The sequence below is a fragment of the Oncorhynchus kisutch genome, linkage group LG13, assembly GCF_002021735.2.
Source record: "Oncorhynchus kisutch isolate 150728-3 linkage group LG13, Okis_V2, whole genome shotgun sequence".
Lineage (NCBI taxonomy): Eukaryota > Metazoa > Chordata > Actinopteri > Salmoniformes > Salmonidae > Oncorhynchus > Oncorhynchus kisutch.
The window spans coordinates 75,824,996-75,850,026 of NC_034186.2; the positions used below are offsets into that span (position 1 = coordinate 75,824,996).

The 25,031-nt window shown below is 43.9% G+C and overlaps 3 protein-coding genes and 1 pseudogene across 4 annotated transcripts in view; all 4 read right to left on the reverse strand.

Moving 5' to 3' along the window:
* Positions 1–3,145: 3,145 nt before the first annotated feature.
* Positions 3,146–5,930, reverse strand: LOC109884648 (growth hormone secretagogue receptor type 1-like). 2 transcript variants are annotated; one of them, XM_031787417.1, is made up of 4 exons: positions 5,823–5,930; positions 4,290–4,793; positions 3,641–4,106; positions 3,146–3,467 (listed from the first exon to the last, which is right to left on the reverse strand). In XM_031787417.1, the coding sequence occupies exons 2-4, from the start codon at positions 4,602–4,604 to the stop codon at positions 3,187–3,189; spliced, it is 1,062 nt and encodes a 353-aa protein (XP_031643277.1). In that variant the 5' UTR covers positions 4,605–4,793; positions 5,823–5,930; the 3' UTR covers positions 3,146–3,186. The 2 variants fall into 2 exon arrangements, with proteins under 2 accessions (XP_031643277.1, XP_031643278.1); XM_031787418.1 differs by having other exon boundaries at positions 4,290–4,683; positions 5,823–5,928.
* Positions 5,931–5,988: 58 nt separating this feature from the next.
* Positions 5,989–8,571, reverse strand: LOC109884650 (protein phosphatase 1 regulatory subunit 35-like; annotated as a pseudogene).
* Positions 8,572–9,006: 435 nt separating this feature from the next.
* Positions 9,007–11,907, reverse strand: LOC109884649 (ictacalcin-like). Its single transcript, XM_020476594.2, has 3 exons — positions 11,607–11,907; positions 9,857–9,999; positions 9,007–9,602 (listed from the first exon to the last, which is right to left on the reverse strand). The coding sequence occupies exons 2-3, from the start codon at positions 9,992–9,994 to the stop codon at positions 9,462–9,464; spliced, it is 279 nt and encodes a 92-aa protein (XP_020332183.2). The 5' UTR covers positions 9,995–9,999; positions 11,607–11,907; the 3' UTR covers positions 9,007–9,461.
* Positions 11,908–22,856: 10,949 nt separating this feature from the next.
* LOC116353152 (ictacalcin-like) overlaps positions 22,857–25,031 on the reverse strand; it is a 2,651-nt gene continuing 476 nt past the window's right edge. The window contains exons 2-3 of the mRNA XM_031787419.1: positions 23,506–23,648; positions 22,857–23,299 (exon numbers count right to left, since the gene is read on the reverse strand). Coding sequence (XP_031643279.1) covers positions 23,159–23,299; positions 23,506–23,643 — 279 coding nt within the window. The 5' untranslated portion in view covers positions 23,644–23,648 and the 3' untranslated portion in view covers positions 22,857–23,158. The remainder of the gene's footprint in view (positions 23,300–23,505; positions 23,649–25,031) is intronic.

Sequence of the window (25,031 nt, forward strand, 5' to 3'; positions counted from 1 at the left end):
AGTGCAGGTTTATTATCAGTCAAATGAAGAGTGCAGGTTTATTATCAGTCAAATGAAGAGTGCAGGTTTATTATCAGTCAAATGAAGAGTGCAGGTTTATTATCAGTCAAATGAAGAGTGCAGGTTTATTATCAGTCAAATGAAGAGTGCAGGTTTATTATCAGTCAAATGAAGAGTGCAGGTTTATTATCAGTCAAATGAAGAGTGCAGGTTTATTATCAGTCAAATGAAGAGTGCAGGTTTATTATCAGTCAAATGAAGAGTGCAGGTTTATTATCAGTCAAATGAAGAGTGCAGGTTTATTATCAGTCAAATGAAGAGTGCAGGTTTATTATCAGTCAAATGAAGAGTGCAGGTTTATTATCAGTCAAATGAAGAGTGCAGGTTTATTATCAGTCAAATGAAGAGTGCAGGTTTATTATCAGTCAAATGAAGAGTGCAGGTTTATTATCAGTCAAATGAAGAGTGCAGGTTTATTATCAGTCAAATGAAGAGTGCAGGTTTATTATCAGTCAAATGAAGAGTGCAGGTTTATTATCAGTCAAATGAAGAGTGCAGGTTTATTATCAGTCAAATGAAGAGTGCAGGTTTATTATCAGTCAAATGAAGAGTGCAGGTTTATTATCAGTCAAATGAAGAGTGCAGGTTTATTATCAGTCAAATGAAGAGTGCAGGTTTATTATCAGTCAAATGAAGAGTGCAGGTTTATTATCAGTCAAATGAAGAGTGCAGGTTTATTATCAGTCAAATGAAGAGTGCAGGTTATTATCAGTCAAATGAAGAGTGCAGGTTTATTATCAGTCAAATGAAGAGTGCAGGTTTATTATCAGTCAAATGAAGAGTGCAGGTTTATTATCAGTCAAATGAAGAGTGCAGGTTTATTATCAGTCAAATGAAGAGTGCAGGTTTATTATCAGTCAAATGAAGAGTGCAGGTTTATTATCAGTCAAATGAAGAGTGCAGGTTTATTATCAGTCAAATGAAGAGTGCAGGTTTATTATCAGTCAAATGAAGAGTGCAGTGCAGGTTTATTATCAGTCAAATGAAGAGTGCAGGTTTATTATCAGTCAAATGAAGAGTGCAGGTTTATTATCAGTCAAATGAAGAGTGCAGGTTTATTATCAGTCAAATGAAGAGTGCAGGTTTATTATCAGTCAAATGAAGAGTGCAGGTTTATTATCAGTCAAATGAAGAGTGCAGGTTTATTATCAGTCAAATGAAGAGTGCAGGTTTATTATCAGTCAAATGAAGAGTGCAGGGTTTATTATCAGTCAAATGAAGAGTGCAGGTTTATTATCAGTCAAATGAAGAGTGCAGGTTTATTATCAGTCAAATGAAGAGTGCAGGTTTATTATCAGTCAAATGAAGAGTGCAGGTTTATTATCAGTCAAATGAAGAGTGCAGGTTTATTATCAGTCAAATGAAGAGTGCAGGTTTATTATCAGTCAAATGAAGAGTGCAGGTTTATTATCAGTCAAATGAAGAGTGCAGGTTTATTATCAGTCAAATGAAGAGTGCAGGTTTATTATCAGTCAAATGAAGAGTGCAGGTTTATTATCAGTCAAATGTTTGATTTAGATTAACTTCAAAAATGTACATTAATACAAAATACTCAAATGCACAGTAGAGGACTGAATATGTTGTACTGTGATGTGAAAAAAAGGGCCTTTTTTTTATAAAAAAAATACTTTGCTGTGATATTCAGAACTGAGCCTGGTGGTTTGCAGTAGCCACTGGTGTCCTTGTCTCCCTTGTTAATTAATGCCACTGATTTATTATAATGGGGGGCTCCCAAGAGCTTCCCAGGAACTGTGTGAGTGTGAGAGTGGGGTGGGTGGGCTTGCAGGTGTCAAGTCTGCTAAATCAGTCAGTCTGTGATGAGACAGAGTGGAACTCTGAGCACGCTGTCAACTCAAAGGCTGCAACCTCCTACTGCTACACACACACACACACACACACACACCTTACATCCCTCGCTCCCTCACATTAACCAATAATCCCAGTAACCCCCTCTAATCAATCTCCCAACCTGCCAATATTCCCCAGGGGCCATTCTTACCCTCACTAGTCACCATGGTGACACACACACACACAGACGCATGCACACACACAGACGCACACACAGATGCACACACACACACACACACACACACACACCAGAGCTAAAGTACCACAAAGACAAAAGGCTGGAATTACAGTTTATTACACATCACTCTGAGAACACACACACCTTCAGGGGTTTAGAACCAACAGTCATCAAAATGGCAAATATATATGAACCAAATATTATACAATAAATCTGACAATATGTCTCACTAAAGACAAAGTCTTATTCCTCCATCCATCTCCAAGGTTTTCTGTGTGTGTGTGTGTGTCCGTGAGTTACAGAGTGGTGGTAGAGTGTTGTGGGGTGGTGGGAGCGGGGTGTGTGTGAGTTACAGGGTGGTGGTAGTGTTGTGAGGTGGATGGGGGGTGGTGGGAGCGGGGTGTGTGTGAGTTACAGGGTGGTGGTAGTGTTGTGGGGTGAGTGGGGGGTGGTGGGAGCGGGGTGTGTGTGAGTTACAGGGTGGTGGTAGAGTGTTGTGAGGTGAGTGGGGGGTGGTGGGAGCGGGGTGTGTGTGAGTTACAGGGTGGTGGTAGAGTGTTGTGAGGTGAGTGGGGGTGGTGGGAGCGGGGTGTGTGTGAGTTACAGGGTGGTGGTAGAGTGTTGTGGGGTGAGTGGGGGTGGTGGGAGCGGGGTGTGTGTGAGTTACAGGGTGGTGGTAGAGTGTTGTGAGGTGAGTGGGGGTGGTGGGAGCGGGGTGTGTGTGAGTTACAGGGTGGTGGTAAAGTGTTGTGAGGTGAGTGGGGGTGGTGGGAGCGGGGTGTGTGTGAGTTACAGGGTGGTGGTAGTGTTGTGAGGTGGGTGGGGTGGGGTGGTGGGAGCGGGGTGTGTGTAAGTTACAGGGTGGTGGTAGTGTTGTGAGGTGGGTGGGGGGTGGTGGGAGCGGGGTGTGTGTGAGTTACAGGGTGGTGGTAGTGTTGTGAGGTGGGTGGGGGGTGGTGGGAGCGGGGTGTGTGAGTTACAGGGTGGTGGTAGTGTTGTGAGGTGGGTGGGGTGGTGGGAGCGGGGTGTGTGTGAGTTACAGGGTGGTGGTAGAGTGTTGTGAGGTGAGTGGGGGGTGGTGGGAGCGGGGTGTGTGTGAGTTACAGGGTGGTGGTAGAGTGTTGTGGCGTGGGTGGGGGGTGGTGGGAGCGGGGTGTGTGTGAGCGCAGCAGGCTGCGGACAGCGTGGCGGTAGCGTGCTGACATGGTGTTGTAGAGGATAGGGTTGACAGCAGCACTGAGGTAGAACAACACAAAGGAGACCAGGTTAAAGTACTGAGAGATGTAGTACATATCAGCGCTGGAGCCCAGAGTCACAGAGAACAACGTCCGACCAACGTGGAACGGCAGCCAACACAGAACAAACGCCAGCACGATCATCCCTAGAGAGAGGAGAATATGGGATGGAGCGACAGAAAGAGTTGACATTAGAACTCATTATTACTGTATGTGTGATATAGATGGTTCACAATAGCTGCTTAGCTGTAGTATTGCTGAGGCCCAAACCAGTCAATCAAAGTAACTTTAAAATATAGAGACTCTCTCACAGCCTCACCGAGCATCTTGATGGTGTGTCGCTGGGCGCGGTCTCGGCTGCTGCGTTGTGGGCGGAGCCAAAGCTTCCTGCCGATCAGACCATACACAACTCCCAGAATGCCCAGCGGCACCAGGAAGTAGAGGTTGGAGAGCCACATCATGGCCCCCAGCAGGCCTGAGGAGACGGCGTAGTCCGTACAGCGACACTCGCTCTCCCCCTCCCCTCCCCCCAGCTCCTCTACCCCTACTATAGCAAACACCGGCCCGGCGCTGATCACGGCCACAACCCACAGGCAACCAATGAGAGTGCGGACGCGGGTCCGTGTGACCAGGGTCTTGGCTGTGAGTGGTCGACAGACAGCGAGGTAGCGCTCCAGAGAAAGGGCGGTGATGTGGAGGATGGAGGAGTAGGTACAACTCTCACTGATGAACACACTCAGCTTACACACTGCATCACCCAGATCCCAGGGCCGGAACCTCCACAGCTAGAGAGACGGACACACAGATAGGTTACACACACACAACCCAGCTCAGACACTATATCGTCTAACCCCCAGGGCCAGAACCTCCACAGCTAGAGGGACGGACACACAAATCACACACACACACAGTATCAGCTAGCTAAACCCCAGGGAGGGAACCTCCATAGCTAGAGAGACCCCCCTTACCTTGTAGTACAGATCTAAAGGCATCAGAAGCAGTATGAGGAGGTCGGAGACGGCCATACTACTCAGGTAGAGGTAGGTGGTGCTTCTCAGGTGTGGCCGGAGCCAAACTACCAGGATGGTTAACATATTTCCCGTGATGCCCAGGGCCAGCAGCAGCACACACACGGCTGTCACACACACCAGCTCAGCCCCACTGAAGTCCTCCCATTCCCAGTCAGTCTGGTCACTCTGGTTCCCACAGTCCTCCAGACAGCCAGACCCTAGCACACAATCCTCTGAACAGCTGCTCCCACTGCCCAGCGCTGACACGTCCATGGTCAGAGAGAGATGCCCGGGTCTCAGAGACTGGGGTGTGTGCGTGAGAGAGAGGTGAGCTGAGATGGTACAAGCGTGCCTGTGTGTGTGTGTGAGAGAGAGAGTGTGGATGGTCTATATCACCCAGGTTACAGCACAGGGTGACGTAGGCTGATGGATTCTAACTGGAGATGGTCCTGAACCACACATCTAGGAGATGTAAAACACAACACATCTAGGAGATGTAAAACACAACACATCTAGGAGATGTAAAACACAACACATCTAGGATATAAAACAACATATCTAGGAGATTTGGGCTCAATTCCATTTCAATTGTTAATCTGGGAGATGGAGTACCATTTTCACAAAATTACAGAATTGTTCCCACCACTGAAACACAAACATGTCTATCCTGTGGTAGGGAAAGGACTTGCTCAATGTTATCAATCACACACCAACACAAAACTCCCTGTTACACCAATGTGTTACACACACCAACACTACATAATAAACACACTCTAACCTCTGGTTTGTTCAGCCATTCCTATTGGGGAAATTAAATGGGGAAAGAATAGCGTTTTGGGATAAACGCAGAAAAAAAGGTCTGAGGTTAACACAGGCTTAGGAGATCTTATGCATAGAATATCATCAGTCAGTTAACATTATATGTCTGAGTTATAGCCTCGCTACTGTATATAGCCTCGCTACTGTATATAGCCTCGCTACTGTATATAGCCTCGCTACTGTATATAGCCTCGCTACTGTATATAGCCTCGCTACTGTATATAGCCTCGCTACTGTATATAGCCTCGCTACTGTATATAGCCTCGCTACTGTATATAGCCTCGCTACTGTTATTTCACTGTCTTTTTCCTGTTGTTTTTTTATTTATCTATTGTTCACCTAATACCTATTTTTTACTTAAAAATGGCACTGTTGGTTAGGGCCGGTAAGTAAGCATTTCACTGTAAGGTTTACACCTGTTGTATTCGGCGCACGTGACAAGCAAACTTTGATTTGATAATGCCTTTGTGCTTGTTTTGATTACATAAATGCTTTGGCATTTATCCTCAAACCCTCCAAAAAACCCATACATGTCCCCATAGGCTTTGGCCAACAAGCCATGGCAGAGTTAGCTTCCGTTAGTGTCTACAAGAGACACCATTACTATTGCTCTCTATACCCCCGTTACAAACAGTACACACCCAGCAGTGTGAATTGAAGCTGTGTACTCACCTCGCAGCTGTCTTCGATCCCTGGACAATCTCTCCCTCACCTCTTCATCCCTCTACCTCCTCCCTTGCTCTCCAACACCCACAACTCGTACACGCATGCAAGCAAGCGCAAACGAAACGAAGGCTCAAGCACACACGCAAGCAGTAAAGATCGCTCATCAACATGATACAGGTTCAGTCCTTTAATATCTTAAATTAGTTTAAAATATCATATTTATATCTGAGAATGACGGAGGTAGGGAGGGAAAGAAGGGATAATGCTCTTCTTAAGTTTTGGGACAGGGCCTTTCAGTCTAGAGGTTCAGAGTAAGTGTGTGTGTGTGTCAGGGTCCAGCCTCCCAGCATGTGTGTCTGTGGTAGAGGTCGAAGGTTGTGTCTGCGGGGCGTGGGATGGGCTGGGGGCGTGGTATGGTAATCTCCTCCCCTGGTAGGAGGGGCTTCTCTCTCAGCAGATCCCCCCTGAAGAAAACCTGCAGGTCAGGACTGTCCTCTTTCTGCTCACACACACACAGATTACAAATACAGTTATGGACTAGTTGCAGGTCATGAGTGATTTCGCTCTACACACACTTTTATTTACATATTACTTACAAACACACACGTAAATGTAATCAGATGGGGTCAGTGAGAGGGACTTGCCTTGTTGCCATGGCTGCATGTGGGCGAGACCAGCTGAAGCCTGTCACGTAGAGCCTGGCTGATAAGCTCCTCCTCCTCCACATTCACACTGACCAATGCCCTGTAGAGGTGCTGGGATGGAGGGACGTTCACCCCTATAGACAAAGACAGGACATACACTTAGTTAGTGTATGGTGTGTGTTTATGTCTGCATGTGTGTGTTTCTGTGTATGTTTCTGTGTGTGTTTATATCTGCATGTGTGTGTTCTGTGTGTGTGTGTTAATGTCGGCATGTGTGTGTTTCTGTGTGCTACCCTCTGTAGCCCGGGCGCTGATGCTGTTCTTGGTTCTGTCTGACTTCTGTAGTTGCTCCTGCACGGCCTTCTGGGAGTTAAACTCTGCCCCTGCCACGTTATCTAGCTCAGCCCTCAGAGCCAGAGTAGTATTTAACTCCGCCCCTTCAGGGAGGCTGCCACCCCTCTCCTCACAGGGAGCCTCCTCATTGGTTTCTGACCTTGCCCTCCAACGCAGTTCTCCACCTATGTGAGGAATACAGGAAGAGATATTGACCAGTCCTCTGCTCAGACATTGCTGACTCATGCCAGATCTTATAACACCTGGATAGGTATTTCATGTATCAGCCTAACCACATCACGTTATAGCAATCTGGTGCGACGGCACAGTCCATGACGTGGCACACCACCATTGGTTGATGCATGCAACTCCTGTGCAGGGGAACATGAGTACATCAGACTCTAGACCAGGAGGGTTAGTTACCATGGAGTCTTTTCCCCTTTGCTGGAGTGTCCAGGGCATTGCCAAGGTGGAGGGTCTTTGCTAGGCTCTGCTATCACCGTGACAACCACAGGCACCTCGGAGACAAATCGCACCTGTAGAGTCAGGGGCACACACTTCAGTGATGTCTCTCCAAAAACACAGACCGACACACACAGATCTCCCATCATTTCTACGGCTGTCTTGACAACTGAGAAAAGCACCATCTGTGACTGTCCGTCAGTGTGTGTGTGTGCGTATATGTGTCAGACTGACCTGCCGGTGGCTGCGTCCTCTCAGCAGGCTAGCCGGGTTGGGCCGTGGCGGGTCTGGGCTGAGGGGGAGAGACAGGTCCAGTTCCGGGCACCGCAGGAGGCTAGCGGGGACCAGGGGTACCGGGACAGGCAGGGGGACCAGCCAGATGTCTGGGTCACTGCACCCTGCTAGAGGACGCTGCTGCAGGGGACCAACTCTGGTCATCTTAGGTCACCAGTCTGGGTCTTTATCTTTGGGTGAAGGCTGTTACTGATGTTAGGTAAGATACAAGGCAAAGGCAGTCAATGCCCAGAATATTTTGTATGGTTCTGAATGGCAGTTACATTATCACTTTGCCGAACACCCCCTAACCTAACCTTTCTGATGGAGCAAACTGAACATATTTTGAGTCCTATGCCCAACCCAGTCCCTTACCATTGTTGGATCTGTAGTGTAGGTTGAATAACGTTAACTTTACACTTCCAACCAGATATGACGATGTGACGCTATCTAGCTAACGTTAGATCTCTAGCTAGATTCCATTCAGTGGGAGCTTTCAGCACACAGCCAGCTAGCTAGCTAACGACGACAGCAGACATGCTAGAAAGTTCACCAGTCAGTTAGCCAGCTAACTTTACTTGTTGTACTACTAGCCAGCTAACGTTATAGGGTTTGTTTGGCTAATTAGCTAGCTAACGTTAACTAAAGCTATGCAAATTCAATCATGTCGTTTATTCTCCGTTTACTGTTATGAGGAAGCGCCCCGAATGACAGCTCACGCGTTTCTTGTAGTTTTCACTGTTAATACATTAGGTTAGATTAACTCTATTTAGCAGGATCTGCTCAATTTTGAAATTCCCTCCACTGGCGCCGCCATAACACCTTCTACAGAACAAAACAATCACACTTCCGGTTTCTTCGTTAGTAGGAAATTATACAATGGCCCCCCTTGGCTTGCATGTTACGTTGCGTGTGCTTGTGTAAATGGTGGACTCTACGGCAGATTTAATCTAAGACTAGGCGATTGCTGGACTACGGCTAATCTTAATTTTCATATTCAGTATTGTCCAATATGTTCTCTATGGAGACCTGCGATACAGTATCATTATTTGGATATTATCTTTGTTTCATGTTGCTGGGTAGGAGGCTTCATCCTGGAGATGGTTCTCCATGGAGACCTGCGATACAGTATCATTATTTGGATATTATCTTTGTTGTTTCATGTTGCTGGGTAGGAGGCTTCATCTTGGAGATGGTTCTTCACAGTAACAGTTGACTTCCTGTATTCTTACTGGCTCTGGAGTAGATAACAATATTGTGACGTAATTAAGTAGTCAAATATAGGGTATGCCTTAAACCCCTAATTTAATTTCATGTTTTGGGTTACGTTGACATAATCAACAATTTTATTATTTCACCTGGTGTCTGAAAACAAAGGTTCATGTTTGATTCATGTTGCTTGCTATATCCTATTTAGGACATACACAGCCAATCACACATGCACAAACACAATAACACACACCTGCACAAATGATAAGTCAGCTTTCTTCCAAAACATATTAAAATAGTTTATTTCGTTTTTCACTTCAAACAAACCAAAGGCGGCAAGGTAGCCTAGTGGTTAGAGAGTTGGACTAGCCGAAAGGTTGCAAGTTCAAATCCCTGAGCTGACAAGGTACAAATCTGTCGTTCTGCCCCTGAACAGGCAGTTAACCCACTTTTCCTACCCTGTCATTGAAAATAAGAATTTGTTCTTAACTGACTTGCCTAGTTAGGTAAAAAGAGCTTCCTCTCCATCTCATGAAATTGTAGTCTGTGTCCTTCACCTGTCTATGTGTGGTGTGTATAATCAACCCAACCCTTTTTTGTGTATGTGTGTAAACCTGCATCTCTGACCCTCTGAACCTGCATTGAGAATCTTGCTAATCTTATCATGAATTCACTCATGGAGCAAGAGCTGCTGTTCTGTGGAGAGTGGGCAGGGGGAGCTGTTTCACTTCTTGGTGAAGAACTCATTGCACACCATGGTGAGGCAGGCCACCAGTGTGACGTACTCCTGGAAATCCACACTGCCATCTGAGTTAGCGTCCAGATCTTTGAAAATCTTGTCAACCTTTGCCTGGTCAGTGTTTTTCTGTTATAATGATCAGAGAGAGAGAGGTAATGGGTGAGACTTTGATTTCAGCAGTTCAAACTAGAATCCATACAGTTGTTATGTGTTTATAAAGGTGTGAGAGATTAAGTTATTCTATTGGATGAGGTGGGTCATGTGTTTGTGATGTTCCAAGCAATTCAATATTTCAATAGTGTCTGTCTTTAGCAGTATTGTATTTTGTCGTGCTGCTAATAAAGCATGATTGAACTGAACTGTTCCTAGGATCCACTCACCCCCATGATCTCTCCAAGCTCAGCATTGAGCAGATCTTTGAGTTCTCCCTTGCTCAGGGTCGTCTTGTCGCCCTCCTTGCCAGAGTACTTGTGGAAGGCTGAGATGAGCAATGCCATACCCTGCTGGACCTGTGACATGGTGACTACAACACAGAGACAGAGAGAGAATGGAGGTACAAATTTAGGTTATTAATTTACAGTATTATCAATTCAAATCTATTTTTATCTTACATCCGGGTTACCATTCCATACGTTCCATAAGTCTGGGAAATAAAGTCATGTTGGCACTGGTTTAATCATGTTTAAACATAAGGTTCAGGTTGAATAGAGGGTTTAAAGAATATTAACGGTTGTTGCACACGAAGCAAAGACTTAACTACACACACACCACGCCCCACTTCTGCAAACAGGTTCTACATCTCTACCACAAAGGAAGAGAAAGAGAGGGGGAGGAGAGATGGGGAGCAACGCAACAGAGGCAATTAGAGAGGTAAGAGATGAAGACAGGGAGAGAGGTGGCGAGAGAAGGAAGAGAGAAGCGGATATGGAGGGGAGAAAGGAAGAGAAGAGGGGGCTGAGTTTTTTTAAACACAAACAGACATGGCTCTAGCCAACGCCCTTGCATGTCTCTCATTAACTCTGGGGGATTTTAAGGAGAGAAAGAGAGAAGTATATATATATATATAGAGAGAGGGACAGACAGACAAAAATACAGATTGTAGGAAATTGGTGGATCGACTGAAAGGCGCATTGGTAATTTCAGGCAAACGATAACAGAAATCCCAGCACCTCCCCCACCCCTCACCTGTCTCCACCCTCTATCTATCTCGTTTGCTTAAGGTGTGTCTCTTCACTCTGTCTCTTCACATATCTCGCCACTATGTAGGGAGGTTGCTCTCTCTCAACTCTCTTTCTCTGCCTACCCGTAGTCAAGGTGGTGTGAAGCTTCTGAGTTTAAGGAAGTGTCTGTAATGTAAATCTCTCATTTAGCTGACCCTCCTCTCCAGTGTGACTTGCAGTAAGTGCGGTCAAATAAGGACGTTGAAGCAACCATACAGTACGAACATGGTAAGCACAACATTATAGTTGTAAGGAACAACCCCAGTCACTGTGGTGGACTCCACTGATCTCTCTGAGTCATGGTCAGCTGCCCCAGGACCAGCAGGCATCCAACCAGACACACCTTCTTACCACCCCTCTGACTGCCCATCTGATAACTAGAAACACTCTACTCACAGAATGGTCAGAGCGAGGGGAGAGAGAGTTTATGGTAAGGACAGAGAGAGCAAAAGAGAGAGAGGGGGTGTGGAGGATAGAAAGAGGTAGTGTTCTGCACTAGGGAAGGATTGAGGGAGGAAGAGAGAGAGGGGAGGAGGAGGAAGAGAAGAGAGATTCTTTCATCTAAACTGCGTAGTGCTCTGAGTAGCACCCACACATGTTTGAATGGAAAGGCAGACAAAGTTACGCCCTCCGCAGAGCTTGGCTCAAGATCATAAACAGTGTGGACAGGCGCTTACTAACTGTTGCAAAGCACACCCTGAAGTCATTCATACTTTTGCAGTCAAGTATTAATCTTAATATAAAACATTAAAACTACACACAATTAGAAATACATGTTGTAAACCACCAGATGAGAAAGTATAATTTGGCACATCTAACACATCATAGATAAACACAGCTAAAACAAACTGAAGCATTTTATCAGCGAGGCACTCAGGTACATGTTTTACTAGGTTTAGTTTTCACTCACCGAAGTTGTGCGAGGAGTTGGACAGTCAGAGAAAGAGAGAGAGAGGGAGTGAGGAAGAGAGGGATGGGCTGTTGGTTTTAAACATTGATTACCACACCCCACTCTCCCCTCCCCTTTCCTCTCCTTGTCCCTCTTTATCTGATGGAAATGGAAACTGCAATGTTCTGTTCTCTTCTTCATGTGAACTAGTTACTGAACAAATTATAATAGGCATATATATTATCTAAAGTTAATAATTACTTCACATGAATGTATCACCATTGTAACCAATCCACCATTTTGCTCTGGTTCTTCCTGGACTTCCCCTATAAAAAAACAACAGAAAACATACAGAGAGGAGAAATCCCTGCATATGTCTAGCCACTTTAATAATGGGAATTGATGGGAAATGATGTAAAATATATCACTAGCCACTTTAAACAGTGCTACCTAATATAATGTTTACATACCCTACATTATTCATCTCATATGTATACGTATATACTGTACTCTATATCATCTACTGCATCTTTATGTAATACATGTATCACTAGCCACTTTAACTATGCCACTTTGTTTGCATACTCATCTCATATGTATATACTGTACTCGATACCATCTACTGTATCTTGCCTATGCCGCTCTGTACCATCACTCATTCATATATCTTTATGTACATATTCTTTATCCCCTTACACTTGTGTGTATAAGGTAGTAGTTTTGGAATTGTTAGTTAGATTACTTGTTGGTTATTACTGCATTGTCGGAACTAGAAGCACAAGCATTTCGCTACACTCGCATTAACATCTGCTAACCATGTGTATGTGACAAATAACATTTTATTTTATTTTATGTCTTTGAATGAGCGTGAATACCTCTTATTCTGACTGGAGTTATTCATTTAACAACTTTTCAGTTAAGAAGAATGTGGTAAAACTGCAGCGTTCTCCAAACTGGCCAAACTAACCTGTAGGGCTACCTTATTGGCTGACGGGCTCCATAGACCCCTCAGGGAAATTGTGAACATTACTATTCTATTGAGGTTTTGATTGAATATATAAATCAAATCAAAGTTTATTTGTCACGTGCGCCGAATACCACAGTTGTAGACCTTACAGTGAAATGCTTACTTACAGGCTCTAACCAATAGTGCAAAAAAGGTATTAGGTCAATAGGTAAGTAAAGAAATAAAAACAGTAAAAAGACAGTGAAAAACAATAGTGAGGCTATTAAAGTAACGAGGCTATTAAAGTAGCAAGGCTACATACAGACACCGGTTAGTCAGGCTGATTGAGGTAATATGTGCATGTAGATATGGTTAAAGTGACTATGCATATATGATGAACAGAGAGTAACAGTAGCGTAAAGAGGGGTTGGCGGGAGGTGGGTGGCGGGACTCAATGCAGATAGCCCGGTTAGCCAATGTGCGGGAGCAATGGTTGGTCGGGCCAATTGAGGTAGTATGTACATGAATGTATAGCTAAAGTGACTGTGCATATATGATAATCAGAGAGTAGCAGCAGCGTAAAAGAGGGGTTGGGGGAGGCACAATGCAAATAGTCCAGGTAGCCATTTGATTACCTGTTCAGGAGTCTTATGGCTTGGGGGTAAAAACTGTTGAGAAGCCTTTTTGTCCTAGACTTGGCACTCCGGTACCGCTTGCCATGCGGTAGTAGAGAGAACAGTCTATGACTGGGGTGGCTGGGGTCTTTGACAATTTTTAGGCCCTTCCTCTTTTGTCGTGCCCTCTTCACGATTGTCTTGGTGTGTTTGGACCACTAGTTTGTTGGTGATGTGGACACCAAGGAACTTGAAACTCTCAACCTGCTCCACTACAGCCCCGTCGATGAGAATGGGGGTGTACTCGGTCCTCCTTTTCCTGTAGTCCACAATCATCTCCTTAGTCTTGATTTGTTGAGGGATAGGCTGTTATTCTGGCACCACCCGGCCAGGTCTCTGACCTCCTGCCTATAGGCTGTCTCGTCATCAGGCTACTGTTGTGTCATTTGGAGTCGTGCCAGGCCATGCAGTCGTGGGTGAACAGGGAGTACAGGAGGGGACTGTGCACGCACCCTTGGGGGGATCCAGTGTTGAGCATTAGTGTGGCAGATGTGTTGCTACCTACCCTCACCACCTTTGGGCGGCCCTTCAGGAAGTCCAGGATCCATTTGCAGAGGGAGGTGGTTAGTCCCAGAGTCCTTACCTTAGTCATGAGCTTCGTGGGCACTATAGTGTTGAACGCTGAGCTGTAGTCGATGAACAGCATTCTCACATAAGTGTTCCATTTGTCCAGGTGAAAAAGGGCAGTATGGAGTGCAATTGAGATTGCATCATCTGTGGATCTGTTGGGGCTGTATGCGATTTAGAGTGGGTCTAGGGTGTCCGGGAGGATGCTGTTAATGTGAGCCATGACCAACCTTTCAAAGTACTTCATGGCTACTGACGTGAATACTCATAAACATTGATAAAAGATACAAGTGTTATTCACAGAATTAAAGATAGACTTCTCCTTAATGCAACCGCTGTGTCAGATTTCAAAAAAACTTGACGGAAAAAGCATAATCTGAGAACGGCGCTCAGAACCCAAAACAGCCAGAGGAATATCCGCCATTTTGGAATCAACAAAGTTAGAAACAACACCATAAATATTCACTTACCTTTGATGATCTTCATCAGAAGGCACTCCCAGGAATCCCAGTTCGACAATAAAATGACTGATTTGTGCCATAAAGTTCAATCATTTATGTCCAAATAGCCACTTGTTGTTAGCGTGTTCAGCCCAGTACTCCATCTTCATGAGGCGCAGGCACTTCATCCAGACAAAAACTTGAAAAGTTCCGTTACAGTCCTTTAGAAACATGTCAAACGATGTATGGAATCGATCTTTAGGATGTTTTTAACATAAAACATCAATAATGTTCCAACCGGAGAATTCCTTTGTCTTCAGAAAAGCATGCACATGTGACAAATCAAGTTTGATTTGATTGACAACTATGACCACTTCCTGGAACCCATCTCAGCTCTAGCCCTTTCACATGTTGTTGTGCACTTGAGTGAGGACCCAAAAGCGATTTAACAAAAACAGAGTCCTTTAATGTAAAAACACAGGGAAGACATAGATCCTCTTCAGATGTAGAAAATGGCAAAATAGACAACCCTCAGAGAGGGCGACAAATGAAACAGAAAGTCCTTCTGATATTTACTAAAGAGTCCCCTTCTTAGCAGCAGAGGAGAATAGCTGGGTTGCGGCGACAGACTGCTGGTCTCTCTGGGTAGGCGCGGGTCGTAGCAGACAGAGGTACCTGATCACACGTAGCATCAGAAGAACAGGCAGATTCCAACAGGATGGGACAAGGGTGAAGCAAACAAGATGATAGTTTGGTTCTGGCATGAGAAACTCAAACGAGAATCTGACAAGGAAAGAAGCAGGAACAGAGAGAGAAATAGAGACCTAATCAGAGGGAAAAAGGGAACAGGTGGGAAAAGGGTGAACGAGGTAGTTAGAGGAGATGAGGAACAGCTGGAGGAGGAGAGAAAGAGAAGGTAGCCTAATACGACCAGCAGAGGGAAACAGAGTGAAGAGAAAGAACAGGAACAAGACATAATATGACAAGACATGACACATGTACCATCACACGGGTGTCATCATTCTACAGTGATCCCTGAAGCCTACGATCACACCTGGGTGATTAGAACGCTCATTTAGAATGGACAGTCTCGAATGACGCAGCAATCAGCATTTGAGCTGGCCACACTTTTTTTCAGAAACTATTTACACAAACACAGTCCTTACAAAGTTATGTCCAGAGTGTGAGCAGTTTATTTTTGGATACAATGTTCAGATATTCACAGAAGTATCTATAGCATAACACAATCATCCAAACCAGAAAAATGTAGGCTACATTTGTCTTAGCGCTAACTGAGGAAAGATTGACTCAACAACACAAGAGGTCATATTTTTACATCTCTCGGCTGACATAAACTACAATATGAATTAGCTAATAGCAATTACTATTTATAATTAATCACATCACGGGTGAGCTCACCATTGATCTAAATAATTGCGTTAAACACTTTCTAGAAATCGAAAGCAACCCGAGGAGGCTTTTTTTCCTCACAGAAACCAAAGATAATAAGAGAAGACAAGATGAGTTTGGTCTGTGTATAGTATGCACTTCCTGAAATTAGTGAACCCTTACTCGCCTCATTTTGTTATAGCATATTTGGTCCGACAGACGATTACGTGAAACCCAGAATGCATTGTATGTCAACAAACATGGCCCCACACACATAGCTGGAATTAGCTTAGCTCATCATAAAAGTGTTTTACACACATAGTATGTGCCCATTATAATCTATGCAAGAATCGGAATGCATGGTTTATCACAGTTACTTGAAAACGTGAATAAAACAGTAAATATATATCAATAATTACCACACAAAACATTTTCTGATAGTGATTTATTGATACAAATGGCATGTGCCGGCAGTCAATCACATAACCTCTCACTCCCTCTCTGAACCGTTCAGTGTTGTTTATGTATGTAGTTAGTGAGATAAGCTGTAGCATTAGCAATGTCTTTCTAAAGGAGACAACTCACAAATTGAGAAAATCTGGATATTTTTTTAACAATTCTGACAATGAGTCTGAGTATGAAAGTCAGGAATCAGATTCTGACAGTGACAGTGAGGAGCTGCCCCCCAGCCATTGAGAACCCTAAATCTGAGGACCACTTGTCCACTGACAAAGTTACAGTTCCCTTTGAAGATGCTGGTGGTGATGGAGGCAGACTGACAGTGGATGAAGTACAGGAGTTCTGTGGTAGCTGGAAGGCTGCCAGTCATTTCACCCCTCCTGGCCCTGCTGTTTGCTTTGATGAGACCCAGTCTGGAGTGCAACGCCCCTTGCCACTTCCATCTGAGGCAGAGTGCTTAATGTTGTTTCTGACAGAGGAGCTGGTGGGAGACTGTTATGAATTTTATGAATAATGACTAAATGATGTATACATTTAACGTAGAACTATAACTAACAGAATTCTACCCTGTCTCTGTATAATGATGAAGAATGTTTGTCCATAAGAGAAGAGGAACTGTGGCAGACAACTTGTGACCTCTGTGAAACTGATAACAGGGAAGGAAGTCTCCCCACACAAAGAGGGGAGAAACTGTTGGGCTTGCAGGAGATTGTGCCACCTGTTGCAGGATGTGATAAGCAATGTATGAAGACTTGTAAACTATATTGTCATTGTCTTATAAGAGGAGGGACAGTTATGATGAAATGAGAGGTATATAAACAAATGTACATGTAAGGATGGGCAGAGCTCTCGTGAATAAACGTTGCTGACTATTGTAGACTGGCCTCTGTCTGTTTCATTTCAACAAGACCCTTACAAATTCTTGGTAACAGAACGAGTAGTTTAATTGAAGTTCAGTTTATGAACTTTGAGAACATAATTCTCTTAACAGAGACACAGTAGAGACCAATCACTATGCCTTGTAGCTACAGGAGAAGAGAAAGCCAAGAGTGGGGGGGACAACCACAATTTGTGAAATGTATACTATCCTGGTGACAGTCCTTCTCATGGGGAAAGCAAAGAAAAACTCCATAAGACAATACTGGAGCACAGATCCTATGTTTGCAACTCCCTACTTTGCCACCTTCTTTTCCCAAGACTGCTTCCTAGTTCTGCTGTGATGACTGCATTTCATCAACAATGCTACTGCCATCCTAATTGACCCGTTGTCATGAGAATGTTCAATCCCAATGATGATAACTAAACCATTTTTTAAGCTTTGACCAATCCCTGAGGTTTGTAAGACCCTGGGTTTAATAATAATTAGACAAAGGTTCACAAGCTTTATTCAGAGAACGTTCTAAAGTCAACCAAAACTTGAACAGTCTTTATAGCCCCCTCTACGCACACACACACACACACACACACACACACACACACACACACACACACACACACACACACACACACACACACACACACACACACACACACACACACACACACACACACGCGCGTGGGCGGAGTTGGGAGGGTCGTCAGCTACATGGGAAACACCTGGGCCCAGTGTGTCCCAGGATAAATAGACCTCTTCCACCTACTACCCACCCCGCATGCGGGAGCGTAATCATAGCCTCAAACTAATTAGCATAACGCAGCGGCCATAAATATCCCTAGAAAATCTTCCTATTCATGAAAATCACAAATGAAATATATTGAGACACAGCTTAGCCTTTTGTTAATCACAGATTTTCAAAATATGCTTTACAGACAAGCATTTGTGTAAGTTTATCATGGCATAATGCTATGCTAGGTTCTGCTACCAGCAGGCAACATTTTCACAAATAAGAAAAGCAATCAAATTAAATAATTTACCTTTGAAGAACTTCGGATGTTTTCACTCAGGAGACTCCCAGTTAGATAGCAAATGTTCCCTTTTTCCAAAAATATTATTTTTGTAGGTGAAATAGCTCCGTTTGTTCTTCACGTTTGGCTGAGAAATTGACCGGAAAATGCAGTCATTTACAACGCCAAACTTTTTTCCAAATTAGCTCCATAATATCGACAGAAACATGGCAAACGTTGTTTAGAATCAATCCTCAAGGTGTTTTTCACATATCTATTCTATAAAATATCCACCGGGACAATTGGTTTCTCATAAGAAGCGATTGGAAAAATGGCTACTTGTGTACTTTATGCAAGATTTTCTGCGTGAGCCATCATGTGACCACTTGCTCAATGTGGTCCCTTACGGCTATTCTTCAACATAAATGCGTAAAAAGACGTCACAATGCTGTAGACACCTTGGGGAATACTTAGAAAGCGTAAGCGCATTCACAGCCATGTAAGGAGTCATTGGCATGCAGGGCTTTCAAAATATGGGGCACTTCCTGGTTGGATGTTTATCTGGGTTTCGCCTGTAACATCAGTTCTGTTGCACTCACAGACAATATCTTTGCAGTTTTGGAAACGTCAGTGTTTTCTATCCAAAGCTGTCAATTATATGCATATTCAAGCATCTTGTCGTGACAAAATATCCCATTTAAAACGGGAACGTTTTTTATCCAAAAATGAAAATACTGCCCCCTAGTTACAAAAGGTTAATAAATATATATTTTGTTACTCCTTATCTCCACGTTGTCTCCCTTTTGTTATGGGCTTTGAGCCGGTTTGTGACACACACACACACAGGTTTATCACTTTTCTATCATCCTTGGCAGTTTCTCTCCGTTCCTTTCCTCCCCAGATAAGAGGGACCTTGGAAGGGGGCTCTTTCCTGTTGTCCTTTGATTTCTCAACTCTCACACCACTACACAACAACACAATGTTCTAGTCACACATTTTATGGAATTATGATTACTAACACATTTCATACAATATGATTTCAGGGTGGAATCCTTTAGTCATTACTTTAAACATATAAATTCCCTTATGAATCCACCCTTTGACTAAATATTACACACTTTTTCGTCAACATTTGGAATTATAAATGTCACACAAAAGCAAACAAAACCAATACATGTATTTACATCATATACTCATCAACGACTGTTCTAGGCCTATATCCAATCTTTATTAAATAAACAGTCTGTCTAAACATTGAAGATAGTCTCATCCAACATGGGCTCCTCGTGGTTGAAAGAATCGGAGCCATCTACTAGGCCTGGAGGCATGTAGTTCTCATCCCACCGGTCGGAGCTCAGAATCGGTCCGTACCTCATCATTTGTTGCGTCATCGATCTCTCCAGAGTCCTGGTAATGAAACCTTTCGCACACGGAATCACACAGCAACCACACAACACCAACACACTCATACAGGTGAAGCAGCTCATAACACGGTAATTATAACATTTTTCCAAACATACTGTCGAAACACCCAGTTAGTGAGGTATCCACCCCAGAGTTCTCCGCTAACTCGTTAGCCAATGTGGTTAAACCGGCCAGGGCCTTGGTCACTGATCCATCTGGAGCTGTATTATTAGGAATAAACTGACAACAATGAACCCCTATCATTCTACATTCATAAGTCCTCCTGTGCCTACTTTAGCCTTCTATAACTGGCCTCTGATGACTAACTCGAACTGGTTGGACCAATAACACCGGGGCGCAAGTTCCTAACCACCCTTTTGGTAGTGTCTATCTAATACATCCTTTACTGGTACAAGCCCACCATACATCAGTTATAGGTGCTGTGAGGTTGAGAATCTTCTCCTGTACTTCCAAACCTAAGTCAGTCACATTAGCTATTGCCTTACAGCCATTAAAATCAACTAAGTTCTTGGTGCCATTATTGTATCTATAACACTGGTACTCATCAGGAGACCAAGGTGCAGCGTGGTAGGCGTTCATGATTTTTAATAAACTGAACAACGCAACATAATAACAAAGTAGAAAAACGAAAGCACACAGTTCTGTCAGGCAACAAAACAGCTAAACAGAAAAGAACTCCACAAAACCCAAACAGAAAATCAGAACTTACATATGATCCCCAATCAGAGACAATGATAGACAGCTGCCTCTGATTGGGAACCACACTAGGCAAAAACAACAAAGAAATAGAAAACATAGATTCTCCCACCCGAGTCACACCCTGACCTAACCAAACATAGAGAATAAATGATGATCTCTAAGGTCAGGGCGTGACACACGGCCTCTATCTCACTCACTCTCTCCAAGATTATAGCCCCAGGAAACATTCCAAAGAGAGACAAGCAGAGACACACACACACACACACACACACACACACACACACACACACACACACACACACACACACACACACACACACACACACACACACACACACACACACACACAAGCAAGCAGACACACAGAAACACACACACACACGCATTCAGGACATTCATGTGATTTGGGGTTGAGACTGGTTGATGTTTAGACATGAAACAGCAAGGATTTGAATTCCAGGGTGGGACCCTTCTGGGCTGCCAGGAGCGTAACAGTAGTGGAATACCGTAATACAGTACCACCCATGAAGTGGAGAAATCCATGGGTTAAACACATTATGGGTTAAACACATTGAAAACACATATTCCAGCTGAGCTTCCCTGGCACTCAGAAACTATCAGCAACATTTCTGTTCCATTAAAACCAAAACAACATGTTACAAACAGAAGACATGGATCCTTCCTGTCAAACATAGAACCCAGGTAGGGTAGCCATGGTAACTGTACAGAAGGGAAACAAGCAGAAAGCAAATAATCCAACTGCCACCCACCACAGCATAGAACTACAATGAACTAAAAGAGTATGACTGGAACACAGCTGACCACAGGAATGCTGTAAACACTACCAGTCTGGTCTGCTGCTCTGTTCAGGCTGTTACCCTGTACAACCTTCTCAGACAACTAGCACTGACAGTCAGATATCTTAGACTGGTCTTGGTTTCGTCAGTAGAAAAATACGACATGGTAACATTACTGGGGGCGGCAGGGTAGCCTAGTGGTTAGAGCGTTGGACTAGTAACCGTAAGGTTGCAAGTTCAAATCCCTGAGCTGACAAGGTACAAATCTGTCGTTCTGCCCCTGAACAGGCAGTTAACCCACTGTTCCTAGGCCGTCATTGAAAATAAGAATTTGTGCTTAACTGACTTTCCTAGTTAAATAAATTACTGTTAATTGCTGTCAATGGACATGGTTTACTAAACATCCACTACACTTGGGATGTGTTTGTGGGAAAATGCTCCTGTACAACCAGTCTGGTGCCAACCTCAGGACTGTGTGTGTGTGTGTGCTGCTAAATGGCATGTGTTTGTGTGTATACCTCGCTGCAATGTGCCGTGGGGCAAAAAGGTATTTAGTCAGCCACCAATTGTGCAAGTTCTCCCACTTAAAAAGATGAGAGAGGCCTGTAATTTTCATTATAGGTACACTTCAACTCTGACAGACAAAATGAGGGTAAAAAATCCAGAAAATCACATTGGAGAATGTTTAATGATTGATTTGCAAATTATGGTGGAAAAAAGCATTTGGTCAATAACAGAAGTTTATCTCAATACTAATATATACCCTTTGTTGGCAATGACAGAGGTCAAATGTTTTCTGTAAGTCTTCACAAGGTTTTCACACACTGTTGCTGGTATTTTGTCCCATTCCTCCATGCAGAGCTCCTCTAGATCAGTGATGTTTTGGGGCTGTTGCTGGGCAACACAGACACAGACACACAGACACAATTCTCATCAGTTGAATTTGACATGGATGTTCTCCATAGTAGTTCAGTTCAGACTAGAATGTCAGTGGAATTGGCCCCAACCCTGATCAAGACTAATGCATCATAGAGATGTGTCAGATTCAACCGAGTGGCTGTGTGACCAGGGGCTATATGTATCGTGCCTCTGAGGAGGAGTGCTGATCTAGGATCAGGTCCACCTCTGTCCATGTAGTACCATTCATATTGATCTAAAAAGGCCAAAACTGATCCTAAATCAGCACTCCTACTCTGAGACGCTTGAAACATACAGCCAACACACTCTTAGGACACCTGTTCCTGACACGTGAACAACCTTTCCTTCTACTGCGTGCTACTTTACACACTGTTTTTATGTAGCCACTGTTGCTTTCCCCTTCCTTCCTGCTCGGACCCGCGGCGATGATCGTCTGGTGATAGACATGTACAAACTTCCTTACGCAGCCTTGTCTTAGATTTAATCTAAGACTGGGCGATTGCTGGAATACGGCTAATCTTAATTTTCATCTTCAGTATTGTCCAATATGTTCTCTATGAAGACCTGCGATACAGTATCATTATTTGGATATTATCTTTGTTTCATGTTGCTGGGTAGGAGGCTTCATCTTGGAGATGGTTCTCCATGGAGACCTGCGATACAGTATCATTATTTGGATATTATCTTTGTTGTTTCATGTTGCTGGGTAGGAGGCTTCATCTTGGAGATGGTTCTATATGTGGCTCTATTTAACCTTCACAGTAACAGTTGACTTCCTGTATTCTTACTGGCTCTGGAGTAGATAACAATATTGTGACGTAATTAAGTAGTCAAATATAGGGTATGCCTTAAACCCCTAATTTAATTTAATGTTTTGGGTTACGTTGACATAATCAACAATTGTATTATTTCACCAGGTGTCTGAAAACAAAGGTTCATGTTTGATTCATGTTGCTTGCTATATCCTATTTAGGACATACACAGCCAATCACACATGCACAAACACAATCACACATGCAGAAACACACACACCTGCACAAACACACACACACCTGCACAAATGATAAGTCAGCTTTCTTCCAAACATATTAAAATAGTTTATTTCGTTTTTCACTTTAAACAAACCAAAGAGCTTCCTCTCCATCTCATGAGATAGTAGCCTATATGTCTGTATGTGTACAGGTCAGTGTCTGTGTCCTTCACCTGTCTGTCTATGTGTGGTGTGTATAATCAACCCAACCCTTTTTCTGTGTATGTGTGTAAACCTGCATCACTGACCCTCTGAACCTGCATTGAGGATCTTGCTAAACTTATCATGAATTCACTCATGGAGCAAGAGCTGCTGTTCTGTGGAGAGTGGGCAGGGGGAGCTGTTTCACTTCTTGGTGAAGAACTCATTGCACATCATGGTGAGGCAGGCCACCAGTGTGACGTACTCCTGGAAGTCCACACTGCCATCTGAGTTAGCGTCCAGATCTTTGAAAATCTTGTCAACCTTTGCCTGGTCAGTGTTTTTCTGTTATAATGATAGAGAGGTAATGGGTGAGACTTTGATTTCAGCAGTCCATACTAGAATCCATACAGTTGTTATGTGTTTATAAATGTGTTTGTGATGTTCCAAGCAATTCAATATTTCAATAGTGTCTGTCTTTAGCATTATTGTATTTGGTCGTGCTGCTAATAAAGCATGATTGAACTGAACTGTTCCTAGGATCCACTCACCCCCATGATCTCTCCAAGCTCAGCGTTGAGCAGATCTTTGAGTTCTCCCTTGCTCAGGGTCGTCTTGTCGCCCTCCTTGCCAGAGTACTTGTGGAAGGCTGAGATGAGCAATGCCATACCCTGCTGGACCTGTGACATGGTGACTACAACACACACACACACACACACACACACACACACACACACACACACACACACACACACACACACACACACACACACACACACACACACACACACACACACACACACACACACACACACACACACACAGAGACAGAGAGAGAATGGAGGTACAAATTTAGGTTATTAATTTACAGTATTATCAATTCAAATCTATTTTTATCTTACATCCGGGTTACCATTCCATACGTTCCATAAGTCTGGGAAATAAAGTCATGTTGGCACTGGTTTAATCATGTTTAAACATAAGGTTCAGGTTGAATAGAGGGTTTAAAGAATATTAACGGTTGTTGCACACGAAGCAAAGACTTAACTACACACACACCACGCCCCACTTCTGCAAACAGGTTCTACATCTCTACCACAAAGGAAGAGAAAGAGAGGGGGAGGAGAGATGGGGAGCAACGCAACAGAGGCAATTAGAGAGGGAGAGAGGTAAGAGATGGAGACATAGGGAGAGAGGTGGCGAGAGAAGGAAGAGAGAAGCGGATATGGAGGGGAGAAAGGAAGAGAAGAGGGGGCTGAGTTGTTTAAACACAAACAGACATGGCTCTAGCCAACGCCCTTGCATGTCTCTCTCATTAACTCTGGGGGATTTTAAGGAGAGAAAGAGAGAAGTATATATATAGAGAGAGAGAGAGAGGGACAGACACATAGACAAAAGACAGATGGGAGGAAATTGGTGGGCAGGCAGAATTTCAGGCAAACGATAACATAGAAATCCCAGCACCTCCCCCACCCCTCACCTGTCTCCACCCTCTATCTATCTCGTTTGCTTAAGGTGTGTCTCTTCACTCTGTCCCTTCACATATCTCACCACTATATAGGGAGGTTGCTCTCTCTCTTCTCTCTTTCTCTGCCTACTCGTAGTCAAGGTGGTGTGAAGCTTCTGAGTTTAAGGAAGTGTCTGTAATGTAAATCTCTCATTTATCTGACCCTCCTCTCCAGTGTGACTTGCAGTAAGTGCGGTCAAATAAGGACGTTGAAGCAACCATACAGTACGAACATGGTAAGCACAACATTATAGTTGTAAGGAACAATCCCAGTCACTGTGGTGGACTCCACTGATCTCTCTCTGAGTCACTGTCTGCTGCCCCAGGACCAGCAGGCATCCAACCAGACACACCTTCTTACCACCCCTCTGACTGCCCATCTGAAACACACTCTACTCACAGAATGGTCAGAGCGAGGGGAGAGAGAGTTTATGGTAAGGACAGAGAGAGCAAAAGAGAGAGAGGGGGTGTGGAGGATAGAAAGAGGTAGTGTTCTGCACTAGGGAAGGATTGAGGGAGGAAGAGAGAGAGGGGAGGAGGAGGAAGAGAAGAGAGATTCTTTCATCTAAA

What these genes read in the sequence shown, in the direction of transcription:
- LOC109884648 (XM_031787417.1), bottom strand. Translation starts at nt 4,604, where the DNA reads ATGGACGTGTCAGCGCTGGGCAGTGGGAGCAGCTGTTCAGAGGATTGT. An exon ending in CTTTAGATCTGTACTACAAG is followed by an intron (nt 4,107 to 4,289) that starts GTAAGGGGGGTC and finishes CCGTCTCTCTAG; the next exon opens with CTGTGGAGGTTCCGGCCCTG. An exon ending in ACACACCATCAAGATGCTCG is followed by an intron (nt 3,468 to 3,640) that starts GTGAGGCTGTGA and finishes TCCTCTCTCTAG; the next exon opens with GGATGATCGTGCTGGCGTTT.
- LOC109884649 (XM_020476594.2), bottom strand. Translation starts at nt 9,994, where the DNA reads ATGTCACAGGTCCAGCAGGGTATGGCATTGCTCATCTCAGCCTTCCAC. An exon ending in AGCTTGGAGAGATCATGGGG is followed by an intron (nt 9,603 to 9,856) that starts GTGAGTGGATCC and finishes TCATTATAACAG; the next exon opens with AAAAACACTGACCAGGCAAA.